The sequence below is a fragment of the Plectropomus leopardus genome, chromosome 7, assembly GCF_026936395.1.
Source record: "Plectropomus leopardus strain MGB_pleo_1.0 chromosome 7, ASM2693639v1, whole genome shotgun sequence".
Classification (NCBI taxonomy): domain Eukaryota; kingdom Metazoa; phylum Chordata; class Actinopteri; order Perciformes; family Serranidae; genus Plectropomus; species Plectropomus leopardus.
In genome coordinates, this window is record NC_142182.1 from 17,273,615 (window position 1) to 17,288,549 (window position 14,935).

General features: G+C 39.4%; 1 protein-coding gene across 1 annotated transcript in view; it reads left to right on the plus strand.

Annotated features, from left to right (window-relative positions):
• The window catches only part of tmtc2b (transmembrane O-mannosyltransferase targeting cadherins 2b), a 117,036-nt gene extending 113,860 nt beyond the window's left edge, over positions 1 to 3,176 (plus strand). The window contains exon 12 of the mRNA XM_042495971.2: positions 787 to 3,176. Within this exon, the coding sequence (XP_042351905.1) occupies positions 787 to 966 (180 nt within the window). The 3' untranslated portion in view covers positions 967 to 3,176. The remainder of the gene's footprint in view (positions 1 to 786) is intronic.
• Positions 3,177 to 14,935: the final 11,759 nt, after the last annotated feature.

Genomic DNA, 14,935 nt, shown 5'->3' on the forward strand with positions numbered 1-14,935 from the left:
CCCACTTCAAAGTGGTGGTTGCTCCCTATAACATCTGTGGCCACAGACAAGACACAGGGACACGCAACGCAGCATGGTTACCAAATACCAAATACAGCACCACAGTCTGTGTGATCTGACAAACAGGAACCAATAACGTGTAAAGGTCTGCTGTATAGCTTCACAGGATGAGCAAATGTTCTCCCACAGTTTTTTCTGAAAGTACAATATAACTGTTAATTCTATAACTTCATGCAGTCATCCACATTTTCCTTGGTTTTGTAGTAGTATTTACATTTTAAAGTGTTGAAGCTCTAACTTTAAGAAATAGCATCTGTTCAGTGTGTGTCTGTTTGGAGTCTAGTGTCCAGACAATTAAAGCTGTGACTTGGGGATATAAAACATCTCTGGTCAAATTCATGTCCCTGTTAAATTATGTATACCCACATAATGTGAATAGTTAGACTTCATTTGCATTATTCATCTTATCCACTCAGCCACTCTGATGTTGTAAAGCTTGAATTTTTAATTAAATTAATTCTATAAACAGACCATTAGTGGTGAGTAAATAACTGTTATAGTGAGTAAGTCACCTCACTCTTAACATGTCTTCACAGCTGACTCACTGTTTATAGTAACTATACCTACGGTACATATCAATAACAGGATATGACTCTTGTGTTGCTATTCTTGAACAGAAAAGACAGCATATCCTTGGAACAAAGATTCAAGCAACCCTGAGGTGGACTTATAGTAATTTTAGGACAAGATCAGTTTCATACTAAGTCCCTTTTTTTTGGGTTTCAGTATCCTGCTGCCTTGATGAACCTAGGGGCAATTCTTCACCTCAATGGGAAGCTGCAAGAAGCTGAAGCCAATTACCTCCGAGCACTTCAACTGAAACCGGATGACACCATCACCCAGTCCAACTTGCGTAAGCTGTGGAACATCATGGAGAAACAGGGCCTGAGGACCATGAGTCCCTGACCACACCCTGCCCGCCTACCTGCCATCTGTACGCCAGACCTTTTTGGAAAAGGACGGCCTAAACTCTCCTCATTTTCTCTTCTCATCCAGATAAGACGGAAGAAACTCAGTGAGGATGTTTGCTCAGAGAGGCCGTGACTGTGCGGCACAGCCCTCCTAATAACTCCTGAGCTCTGCATACACCTCAGGCCAGCAGCCGAAGCATTGCTCACACTTTGGCAGGCGCTGCATGGTATTTGGGCTCTTTAGATCTTTCTTCAACATAAGTGCTCTCATAGGAACCACATTTTTGTTTTTCGTGTTTTTGTTTTATAACTACAGCACTTGAACTTCAGTGAAATAAGACCATAGGTACATCCTTCAACATTTGTAATAAATTAGGATTTTTAAAGTAAACAATTGTAGTTCAAAGGGGTGGAATTTGCCCCTGAGCAGTGTGAACGAAAATATAAAAGAGAGAAAAAAATCTCAGAGCACTGTTCTAAGGAGATTTTCAATCACTATTTATTCAAGAATTCTACCTTGATAATGAAGGAAAAAAAGGGCAATATGAAGACTTGGATACCATCCAGAATCACAGAATTAAGTTTAAATCACTACAGTCTTTATTCACATCCTTGACGGGTCACTTTGTTTTTCTCAAGAGATTACACACACTTCCTCGTGAAGATATGAAAATTGGCACCATCACTGCAAACCATTTGTAGCAGATGTGATATTTGGAGACTTGAAAAAGGGAATTTAATTTGGTAGCCATTACAGCACAACAGTAGCCTCAAAAAGCTCCACTGAGGCAGGACTTTGCCAAAAACAGGATGTTTTGGCAAAAAAACAACAACTCAAAAGCAAAGGAAATGGGGCTCCTTTCACACTGTAATGCCTTATAATAAAAGGTGTGAATCTTCTCCATCAGTGTACAGTAGCACACAGGTGGCATTTTTCACCACTACTGCCTCTTGTTCTGTACTGGCAAGAAAAGCCAAGTCACCATGGTAACTCAATTTTTTTGACCACAGTTAGGCGCTATGAATGGAAATATTAAGCAACCTTCTGTGGAAGTCACAGACAACAAAGAGGCAGGTACAATAGTTTTGGGGCACATGTCTCCCCACTCCTCTGGAGCTTTTACAAATGAGTCTGTGGAGCTGAAATTGATGAGAGTTCTTCAAACCAAATACAAAAGCTATGCCGATGCACACCTTTTCATCACAGAAAGCACGGCTGAGGGAAATATTTTAATGTTTTTGTTGGAATAAAACTAATTTCATTGTGTTTGTATAAATGAATCCTAATATATACCTACATTGTGTATAGTATACAGAAAATCTTGCAGCAAAAAAGTAGCCAGTCAAAGCTCAGATACCCAGCAAGTTTGGTTTGTTACATGAAGTATTTTCCATTTTGTTAAAGCTCAGTCTTAAGGTCTCATTTTGTATATATTCTGTGTAATTAACATCTGTCTGTTTGTTTGTTGACAGCATACAGTAAGTGAAACAGCACCTTGCAGTAAGTAAGAATATGTACAGTATTTGTGATCATTTGTTTGTAATTGGCCACAAAACCTCCTGAACTATGTGTCCTTAGTTTATACATTGTAAGTTATTGCTTTGTGTTACCTTGGCATCAGAACCAGCTGGCACTGTGTTTTTACATGTAAAATGAAGGAAGTGAGCAGATGTGATGTACACGTTTGTGTTCATTACTGAGAAAATCTCACGTGAGTCATTTTTGATATATACAGAGTACAATGGAGGATAAAAATTGAATATATGTCACTTGTTTCAGTCACACTGTTCTGTTTTTGTCTTTGATGGTCACTAGTGATATGCTAAGTACAATAATCACAGTTCATTCCCGCCCCCACACCTCACACACACACACACACCATAGTCAGAGCTCGCTAAGTTTTCCTGTGTATATAAGGTGTTTATGAACAAACACTGATAATTGTTATTTGCTTGAGTGAAGATGTAAAAAACTCTGTGTCTCTGCTCAGGGATCTCAAGCGGTGGGTTATTGCAGAAAGTTGTTCACAGAGCGTTTACTAAATTAAAGATTTATTTTTGAAAGTGGTTGTATTTGTATAAATTATCAAGATTTGTAGCCTTTTTCTCCTTTTTGTAATATAAAGATGAACAATGTGCCAGAATAGACTTCTTTTCTTCCCAATGTTGCTTTTTTTTCCACAATAAATTTATGGTGTTACTGCTTTTGTTATGGTCCTCGTGCAGCTTTTTTTTTCTTTTTTCTTAAGATTTTTACATTTCAGATTAATTTATGGATTTTTAACATTCATCGCCATTCAAAAACACATATCCCTTCACAGTCTGTAGCAACGTCTACAGACCCAAGTCAGATTTTCTTTATATTCATGCGGGATAGCAGACTTAATGGGGTGGTCTTGCATGCTGTGGAACAGGTTTTACAGGGCATTTAAAATCACCCCCTAGAAATTTGCTAAAATGTGTCATAAAATCAACTCAAATGGATCTCCTCCTCTTTGATCATTGAACAACAAAGAAGACGTGTAAATAATCCCATATGGAAGGGGTAGCACAGTCTCTACATATGGCTGGTATGTTTCGATTACAGCCGCCCACACAATTCAGATCCCGCTGACATGCAAAAAGGCCCTTCCCTGAGAAGGAAGCAGTCTGCCTTGTGATGTCTCTCACATGTCCACATAGAAGGTCTGTTCCTGTGATCGGAGCTCACCATGGTGCCCAGCTTTCCTTATTGGACTGGAATGTGCAGAGGCTGCCTGCGCTGTCTCGTTTGGTTTGAATCTTCTTCTCATAACACAGGTGCGCCTCACTTATCTTGACAAATAATGAAATGGTGAAGCTTGCTGATTTGTTGGGTTGTGGAGTCACGCTACAAAGGCAATGTGCTTCCTTTTTTTCTTTTTTTATCTGTAGGTCTCCCGGGGTATTTGGATTTCTTCCCATATGATGGTAAATAGCCAGCTCATTTTGAAATTATATGATATTACCCATGATAGCTGAAGCAGTAGCAGAAGGTACTGTTTTAGTTTTTTCAGTTTCACAGACACAGTCTTCGGATTTTCAGCCATGCTAGCAATAAGGGCTCTTTGGTCTGTAGTGAAATATCTTGGATGAGAAACTTTGTACAAACATTTGTGGTCCACAGAGGATGGATTATAATAACTTTTGTGATACCCTGCCTTTTCCTTTGTGCCACTAGCAAGTTAAAGTCTTTCACTTAACCTGAAAAATATCCACTAGATGGATTGGTAGGAACTTCTGTAGATATTCATCGTTCCCAGATGAACGACCCTAATGACTTTGGTGAACCCTTTTTCTTCTTGCACCACAAGACTTGCATTTGTGGTTTTGACTGAAATATCTCACAACTTTCGGAGAGACTGGGATGTAGCCATATGTGTGTCTGTTGTTTGAGAGTTCAAACAGTTTTACAGACGCAGTGTTTGCCCTGTCCTTAAAGATTTTTAAATTACTGCAAATAGAGCAAATTTTGGCCCACGCAACACATACTGTTGAAATTATCTCTGCACAAGTCTTTCTGTAATTTGTCACTGCAGTCGTAACCCTCATTCGTGCTTTCCTTAAACGAACTAAGCAGATACATGTTGAGTTTATTAGGATCTCAGTGTCAGTGTTGCCTTAAAGACACAGTGATGTGTCTGGCCTCCCGTGTGTTCTTCTTTGCTTTTAAAACCCTTTCATCACTCGAGTGTTTGAGTGTTTATGCAAGTATCTAATTTGTCAGATGTTATTAGTACTGCACAGCGTGAATTAGAGTGGTAATGATACATCAAGTCAAGGATCCTTTCCTATTGACACTATCATTATGTGCAGCAGAAAGCCTGTAAATAAAATCATCTGTAGAAATACAAATTGATGTGAAGTGACAACATCATCCCCAATTCGATATAGTACTGATTGGAAGTGATACAGAAGTTTATATTTCATTTTGCGTGGTACATTTCTTTGAAAACAGACATGTCAGAAAAAGGACGTGTTTGTAAAGTAAAGTAAGAAACAAAAATGCTCACTTACACTGGAGAAAATCACATCTCATGTATTGATTCCCTGTTCTTATACTCAAATATTTCACATCTCTCATAGTATTTAATAAACCCTGACGTCCCTGTGCCCAGCACCTTTCTCATCCACAGGAGTTCAAGCTGGGACAAAGGAATTTGTCTTATTATGCTCTGATCTGACAAATCTGCCTGCTGTTATCAAGCAAATATTTTGTGGTATGTGCTGATGAACTATCACCACTTTGATCTGAAGAGCATGAGCCATGCACTCACAGCACCACGCAGGTTTCCGTGGAATGGACGGCTGTGCGTGATGCCGAGAAGTCCTCCCCTCTGGACCCAATATCCACTGTTATTACTTGATAGAAGAAGCATTAAGATGAAACTCTGCTTCATATTATTGAAGTGTTTTGATGTCCAGAAAGGAAATTGTCTTTCTTTGGAATTGGGTTACTATGCAATATCTGCCACTTTGTCTACTGTAGCCCAGTGTAACACATGCTACTGTATGTCTTTTAAATACAAGGTGCTCATTAGAACATAGCTAAGTTTATAAGGAGGGAGATTTCTGGGCCTTTTGTCAAGAGTTTCAGTTTATTGTAGGTTAATATGCTGTGATGGATTTGTGAGCCACAAACTATTTTGTAGTCATTATTTAAGAAGAAACACATGTGGGCAATATTGGGTCAGCCTATCATACCACTATCAAAATAAGATGTAATATGAAGGAATTTTTATGTGCGCATTAATTTTCTTGATAGATTTATTGAAGAAATGCTCATGCCCTGGCCTCAAAACACAGTGGGTAATTCAGCTTATTATAATTAGCATGGCTAAAAAGCACAGCAATGTTGGTCTGTTGATTGGTTTGCAACTTTAGTTCAGACTCAAGTATTCCAACAACGATAATTTGACAAATAAGAATTTTAAAATAGTTACTGTAATAGGCCTACTTGTCTAACATATAGCTCTGTCATTGTGAGCATATTACAATGTTAAATTAGCAGCTCAAAGCACTGTTGTTCCAAAAGCAGGTTCCAAGAAGTCTGGTTGTGAGTATCACAACCTTTGCAAAGCGACTCATTTTAACATCGGAATTTGATTCGTTTGGTTTGATAGCATTTTGAATTTCTAGAAAAGTCGCACAGGAAGTATATTTAAGTTAGCAGTGTGCTAAACCAGATAGCTGGCTCGGCCCGCCACTAAGTCTGTAGTGCGCTTTCATCTGGGTGATTTTATGCATGGCAGTTGAACGATTTTGGCTTCTTGGATTGGGCTTCCAATGCTGTATCCAGGTCTCTTTATTAACCGATGGACTAAAGCCTGAGGCAATATTATGGATACCACTTCTATTCCTGGCAAGTCCCGCCCCACATGTGAGGTGATTAGTTACTACTTGTTGATTGTCTTCAGTTGCAAAGAGTGACCAGCCCAATCAAGTTAACAAAATAATAGAATAATAGTGATGAGCCACTGTGTTCATTTAAATGCAGTGTGACATTTCAGTTAAATGACCAGATACATGAAAGCTATGTTGATGTTCCCTCTAGCTTTTTAACATCAAATCCCACTGCAGTACTATGTGGTGCCACCTGAAATGAATATTCTCTGCACAAACTTTGGGAAAATCAATTTTTTACGCATGTAGACATTATGCATGTATACTAATTGCATTAAAGAGTCCTAATAAAGGCTTAACAGTCCAAACCCCTTCACATGAATCCTGCCAACATTAACTTTAGTCCTGTAAAATGACAACATCAAAATGACACTGTCAAATTTTTTGCTTTCAGGACTACTCATACATGTAGGTACGCAGTGTAATAAAACCCTACTGGAATGAGTTGTTGATATTATCATTGAAATTTGTGTGTGTGGAGAGAAAAAGAGAGAGAGAGAGAGAGAGAGAGCGCTCTGGCACATGGCAGGAAATGAACACATTGGGTGGTTCCCTGTCATCTACGCCATTAATCTTCTCTTCAACACTAGAACACTCTATATTTGGTTTTTAGCCTTCACACCAGCCGACTGACGAGAGTACATAGAGTTATATGTGTTTGGTTTTGAAAAGTTTGAAACTAGTTGCTGATGCATGTGATTCCCAGAACTCAGATTTAGAGTTCCGGTGCCAAAACTCACCCAAATGTCAGTGCAGACATGTAGGAATCCTCCAAAACCCATTATGGGCTGTGACTAACATTTGGCAAAGGACAACTCTGTTCTATTTCCTTGTTTGGACTTTATTCCCACATAAACCAGCAGCTATACCACAATCATGTGTGTGTGATTTTGAATGGGCAGTCATGTGTGCTTGTGCAGGTGTACAGTGTTAGCATGAAAAAGGAGTCAGAGACACAACCCAGATCCCCATCTCCTCAAAATGGCCACCCCTGAGGATTTATAGAGCACTATTAACAGCCAAACCCTCGAGACCTTCTGAACACACCGTTTTGTGTGGTTTTTTGGCAGCTGGGTCCTACACATCTCAGGAAATGGCTGTAATTTTTTATTTATTTATTTATTTTACATCTGACATAATGTACTTTGTCTTCCTTCTGCCCACACTGATGTAAAGAGACATTACTATAGTATTCTGAGCTAGAACAGTGTGATATGTGTGTAGAATTACATATTCGCACGGGTGTGTATACGCCATATGTGTCTGTGTGTGTGTGTGTGTGTGTGTGTGTGCGCGTGTGTGCGTGGTAGCCAGAGAGGACGCAGGTGCGGTCTGTGCATATTGCAGCGTCAAGATTGATTAGTTCCAGAGACAGAGACAAGATGTGAAGATCCAGCAGCGTACTGTCAAAACAACAGGCTCCTCTCCAGACAGCTGGATTTCTATTCAGACCATCACATGGACTGCATGCATGCTTAGGGGTGAAGGACTCTGTGGGACACTATTTATAGTTGAGTTGTGTGCGATCCAGTGCGGGCTCAGAGCTCTTTTGGGCAAAACTTGCTGCCGCCAGGAGATCAATGTCGTGCACTAGAGCGATAGAGAAGAATTATTCATTTGACCTACAGAGAGGTGATTCCTGGTGATTTAACACACACTGACAGCCATAACGGAGGTCCTCAACTGCATGAGCCACAGCGAGGTTCAACAGATTGCAATTCTAAATGTACAACTTGGTTTTGTCAAAAGACTTAACATTTGTGGTAAATTTTTCTCTGTTTTGACGGGGAATTTATGAGATTTATCACTCATCAATATATCTGAATGTGGGAGGAGAGCCACACTGAGGGTGAGTGAGAAGATGAATATAGACAGTTTGTACAGGAAATTTGCACCTCGCATCATTAATGTGAATTTGGCGGATGGACCATGTTTACTCATCCCATTCTCAGTTGACTCACTCAGTCCACAGGGACTTGGCTTGGCAACTTGAGGGTCATCGATTCAAGTCCCCGTCCTGACCACATATCAGGTGTGGACTAGTAGCTGGAAAGGTGCCAGTTTGCCTCCTTGGCACTGCTGAAGTAGCCTTGAGCAAGGCTCCTAACTCCCAACTTCTTGGGGCATATGTCCATGGGCATCCCCCTTACTGTGACATCTTCCTATTTAATACATGTATAGGTCCTGTTTATTCATGTGTGTGTATTTCAGGCCTGTGTGTATATGGCAACAGAATGAAAAATTTAATTTTGCCTGAGGGATTAATAAAGTACACATTTTTAAATTTAACAAATTAAAAATTCATTCATTCATTTATCAATTAAGTGGGGGCACCCCAAGCTCACCTGGTAGAGCAGGTGCCCCATGTACAAAGTCCTTTCCACAGTAGCTGAGTTCGATTCCACCCTCAGCCCTTTCCTGCATGTCATCCCCTCTCTTTTTCCCCCTTTCACGCTATAGCTATCCTTTCCAATAAAGGCCAAAAAACACGAAAAATAAATAAAACATGTCTATGTGGTGGAATAGCATAAAACAATGTGGTACATTCACTGTGGCTGGACTCTCTCATTCTGCTATTATCACATGTTGATCATCTAGTCATTCATTCATTCCCCCTTTTCCTGGTTAATATGGTCTTTAGTATGGTACCAGAGAGCGAGCTCAACACACTACATCTTAAAAAACGTGACGCTCCTCTCACTGTCTGAGGACAATTTGTAGCTCACAGCTTCTTTATGCTGCATATACATTGTTAAATTTGTGAGTGTTGCAGTGCCAACCATCAACAACTCCACATCTTCCCATGTTTTCTAAGCAACTCACTTCAGCCAAATTTTGTTTTTTTCAATTTTTCAATTTTTGTCAAATTTTATTTTCAAACAGAAGGGCAAGGAATGTGTTGTACAACTTGTACTACTCTGACAATCTGGAGGCAACTCTGACAGACAGCACGTGGTTATTGTGCTAAGCAGTCACTTTTATTTAATAACCTCAATGAGTTTGATCTGAAAGGACACTATAAGTCACATATCACAGTGTGCTGTCAGCTACTCCAACTCTGTCTCAACCATCACATTTTATTGCAGTGAATTGTGGGCTACCCACTGTATTTCCACTCACATCCAGTGTGAAAGCAGATGTGATTTTTACTTGTAGCTGCAGCTATTGCCAGAGGCTCCTCACTGCAACCTCCACCTGGTTACGTCTGCTGTTTGTACGCACCTTGGATAGTGCCAGCTTCTAACTAATACCAACTGGGTGATTATTTGCATGCTATTTATCATGTGTCATGTTTTCACATTGTTGTGCTGTGTTGCTGCAGCAGGGATTCTTCCCAAAAGGAGAAGTCTACTGCCAAGTCAAATTGTATTGTCGTGTCTATTTGCCGTGTGATGTAAGTGTTACAGACAGATCTGAATTAATTCACACCCACGTCACAACAATCCTCTCTGTCATCAGTCATGTTGTCAGGCTGCTCTCTCAACACGTAATAACTAAAATACAAAGCCTAACATGGTAATGTGGTCCAAACACAAATGGCTGGGGAGATGTGTCTGCACGATGGTGTTACACAGAGACTTGGCTAGGAACAGACAATTCTTTGACATTGAAATACGGCAGTGGCAAGTAATAATAATAATAGTATCAGCTTATTGTCTCATTCGGGTTGTGTTCAGGGGTTTGTTTTTTTTTTTTTGAAAACCAACAATTTTTCATCAGAATCTATAGCAGGTGATTAAAACTGCCCAGAACATCACTGATTTCCATTTACAAAGCATCAGTGACCTCGGTGAAGTGAGGTGGCTGCACAGCGCTCAAAAGATACTGAAAGACAGCAGCCACCCCAACCACAGTCTGTTCACTCTGCTGCCATCTGGAAAAAGACAGAGAAGTATCCGCTGCAGAACCATTAGACTACGAAGCAGCTTCTTCCCCAGGCTGTGAGACTCCTCAACTGCTCCTTCGACGTCAAAAAGATGCAAAAGGACTTAGGGTCAACTCTAATTTCATTTCTTCTTTAACCACATTTAAGAAAAATGACGAATAAATCTACCTTGTACCTTGTATTATGACACCAGTTGCCAAGAGATTCATGGCGCAACTGCAGAGCCAATGTCATGCCAGTCTCTCATCTTTCCATAACACAATCTGTATCAAACCTCCAACCTAATGCTTGGCTCTGATCCAATGGATCAGAGCCAAGCATTACAAAATAAGCACAATATCTGAATGCCATTGATCACCAGCTTCTGTCAGGCAAGACTTACATGGAGGAAGAATTTGCAAAAAAATGCTGTCTTTATTACATCTTGTGTGCAAATGATTTCCATATATGCATATGTTACAACATATACAGTAGAAATAGAAAATTACAGTGTAAGAAAAAGACTATGTTGTGGGGAAATTTCTGAAACTAGAGAGCGAAAGTGTAACTACTGGCGTCTGACTTCATTAGAGCATGTTAGATAGCAGCAGAGTGTGTGTCAAGAAAAGTATTAATTTTGTTTTGCACAGAACTGATTTGACTCCTTTAGATGCAGTAGCTGTTGGAGTCTGTCTACTTTATTGTTGTAGGATAACAAACAGCAAATTAAACAGAAAATTGTCAAAGTGTTTGTATTTGCAATAATTACTGTTTACAATTAGACAGCAATTCACTGCTTATCTCTAGTTTAATTTAAACACAGCGTGACTTTGACATTTCACAGTGTTGTTTTTCTGGTTGCATCTTACTTTACAGGTAAAGGGAATAAGTCTGTTATTTCTGTACAATATCCACTGCAGACAAACAAGACCTCAGAAGCTGTTGTTTTTGTGATTCTTTGTGACATTTATAATTTTGTCATATTTTGGATGCCATACTATACTTTGACTTTTTTGTCATATGTTGGACTACAGACATGCATACATAACTACATACATACACACATACATATTATATGATAAATATTTATTTATTTTTTTTTTTTTTTTAAACATACTATAGTATGACTTTTTTGTTACATTTTGGAAGCCATACTATAGATAGATATCAGAGAGGCCGCCTCGCTAAATATTTTTAAAAGAAAACTAAAAACTTAACTCTTCATATCAGCCTTTAACTAGCTCTAACGTAGCTGCTTTGCATTCTGCTTTGCACTTGCTACTGTTGCACATCTTTAAGATGTTGCATTTTCCTTGATTTTATGCATTTTATATACTCTTATTTTTTTGCTTATTTTATTAATGTCAGTGGGTTATATTTTATTTTATCTTCCATTTTATGTTATGCACTCTGTGCACTCAATTTTTATCCTTATTTTATCTTACTTTTACCACTATTATCAAGTGGATTTTATCCATTTGAAGATGCATTCTATTCTGATTCTATTTTATTTTTACATGCAGGTTTTATTATGTCTTTTTGTCTTTTATGTGTTTTGATGTGAAGCACCTGGTGCACTTAATTTCTTTCTTGTAAAGCACGTTGTGCTACATTTCTTGTATGAAAGGTGCTATACAAATAAAGTTTATTATCATTTTTTTTATTATTATACTATGACGTCGTGATTTTTTTGGCGAAGTCAAAAAGTGTAGTTTGACAAAGAATGACACACCTTATGGTGTCCTTTACCACAGATGTAGATGACTTGTGAATGCACACAGATTGATTCACAGAGATAGGTGTATTTTAGGAGCGTGTGTCTCAGTTTCTCAGCCTTCACTCTTTATTAGGCTCATTATCTTGCTAAAGGGATCTCTTGCTATTTTTTGCACGAGTGCCATCAGTCAGCTCTTTCTTGGCTGGACCGCCCTGCAGCAGAGTTGTCCACCTTGTTATTTATCCTTAGCGCTGCGGGAATGGCTGATTAAGTTCCTCAGAGACCCATTAGAGCAGGCAACCTGTCCCACTCAGCCACTGCCACCATCCATCATGCAAATCTAGAACACGAACACCATGCTCAAGTCTACCTCACTCTGCTTTATTATAGCCCCATGTCAAAAACCACTAAAACGTCTGCTGCTAACAACTCTGGACATTTCCTTTAGGAAAAAACCCATAATAACAGAAAGGGGACACCAGTTGGTGAGCATGGAAGGAGCAGCAGGTCTCCTATCAGTAGGGTTTGGTTAGCCATGCTTGACACCTTCCCCGCCCCCCCCTTGGTCCTGCTCCATATCTCTCTCCCTGCAGTAGCTGACCCAGGTAGCTGGGTCTCGGACAGACAGCAGGCTGCTGTGTGTTATTCTACCCTCGACTCTGGTGAAGGAGGTAATTTGCAAATAGGCTTTAGGACGCTCAGCACCAGGGTTTCTGACTGGAGGCCCCTTGACAGGTCCGATACGAATTCCAATGGAAAATCTTTCAAAGCTGTGGTTTGGACATCTACCAGTGGGCCTGACTAAGCTCCAGAACAATCCTTGGGGCCGTTTATTTTGATAACGACAGAATGTTTCCCCTTTTTAATACTCAAATGTGACATTCGGGGATACGCTGAGCATACTTACCTGTCCATTGACCTTTAAAGGTTATTAAAGGAATATTTCACCCCCTAACCTTTCACCCTACCCCTAACCCCCAATACATGAAGAAAACTTTGTTTTTTTCATATGGCTTCACGGTTGACAAAGAATTAGAAAATGAAGAAAATTCTTGATATAATGTAGTTCAAGAAGTCTGCATTTGCAATGACATGCAAATCCATTTCAACATATAAAATGATTTGCAGTACAAAGATATTTGGTGTTAAAACTGAAAAACTGTTTTGTTTTGGGGGGTTTTTGTAAATATACACTCATTATGAATCTGATCCCTGCAACACATTCCAAAAAAGTTGGGACAGGAGCATGCTCACCGTGGTTTTACATCACTTTTCAACAACACTCAGTAAGCGTTTGGGAACTGACATTAATGTTGAAGTTTTGGAAGCAAAATTCTTTCCCAGTCATGCTTGATATACAACTTCAGTTGCCCAACAGTCTGAAGTCTCCATTGTTGTATTTTGTGCATCATAACACACCACGCATTTTCAGTGGGAGACAAGTCTGGACTGCAGGCAGGCCAGTCTAGTACCTGCACTCGTTTCCTACGAAGTCACGCTGTTGTAATGTGAAGAATGTGTCTCATTGTCTTGCTGGAATAAGCAGGGATGTCTCTGAAAAAAAGTCATCTGGATGGCAGTATATGTTGCTCCAAAACCTGCATGCACCTTTCAACAGTCCTAGTGCTTTCACAAATGTACAAGTTATGTGCACTAACACACCCTTATGCCATCACAGCTGCTGGGTTTTGAACTTTGTGTTGGTAACAGTCTGGATGAATCTTTTTCTCTTTAGCCTAGAAGACGCAACATTCATGATTTCCAAGAATAATGTGAAATGTGGACTCAGTAGACCTCAGCACACTTTTCAGATGAGTTCAGGTCCAGAGAAGCAGTCACCTATGACTTCAAATCATCATGAATTTTCTCAGTTTTTGGATCCTTTCTTCACAAATTAAAAATAACGTGGTGAGTTACTGAAATACAAATGGTCAATTGGGGGTGAATAACTCATTAACACATCTGAAGAAATGCTATGCAACTATGCTATTTATTGCTTTTAAAGCTGAAATCAATCTCTTGTGCATTTGTTTTTACCATCAACATTTTTTCTCTTTGAGTCAGCTAGTGTGACAGACTCTTGATAATGCCTTTGGACGTGGCCCCTAAGAGGTATGAGCATGCACAAACCATTTAACACAAAAATATTTTAGCTGATGAAGTAAAATTGCAGCCTAAGTTTTAGTTTGTTGCACTGATGAAGTGTTTGTTCGGCTGGAATACTTTCAATGCTGCTAAAATAATTAACAGACACGACTACATTGTGTTTCATTGTTTGCCAAGGGTTGTCTGTGTTTTTCATCTGCTTAAGCACCCTAAATGCAGCCTTACACACATGTGGAGTCTCACTACTCACACAAAAATGTGTCTTCTTTCAATTTCTTTTTTTTTTTTTTGAGGCAATGTTGCAAATCAGCTCTTTTTCAAACAATGCCGATAGCCACATTACATGTCTGATTGTAATTGATGCCTTTAGTTGTGTCAAGCTCTGCCATACACAGCCACGCAACTCGCTTGAGGCCACAGATCTTCGTCATCTGAGGAGAAACCCCCAAAACAGCACGCACAACTGCTTCTGTTGTATATCAAGCCAGACAGAGGAGAAAACGAACAAAGTCTATGTTGACACCAACAGCAAAACTGTTGGCCATGTATTTACAGCTAAGTGTAAAACTGGTGAAGCAAAGCCATGAAAACACACTTGCCAGGTTTGAGACAAATGTATGCAGTGTAGAAAAGTGCAAACAGAATCAGCTTAATTGTAATCCCATGGTAAATTTTTTTTTACAATATAACTTATTTCCAGAGGTGGATCTACCTATAGGCTTCCTAGGGTACAGGGCCCTAACCTCCCCTTTTTTGTTTGTTAAAGTTGTTCATTTCTATTTATTTATGTTTATTTCCTCGTAATATTTATTTATTTATTTTTGAGCGGAGAGAAGAGGAATTGCAGGGCTCCTA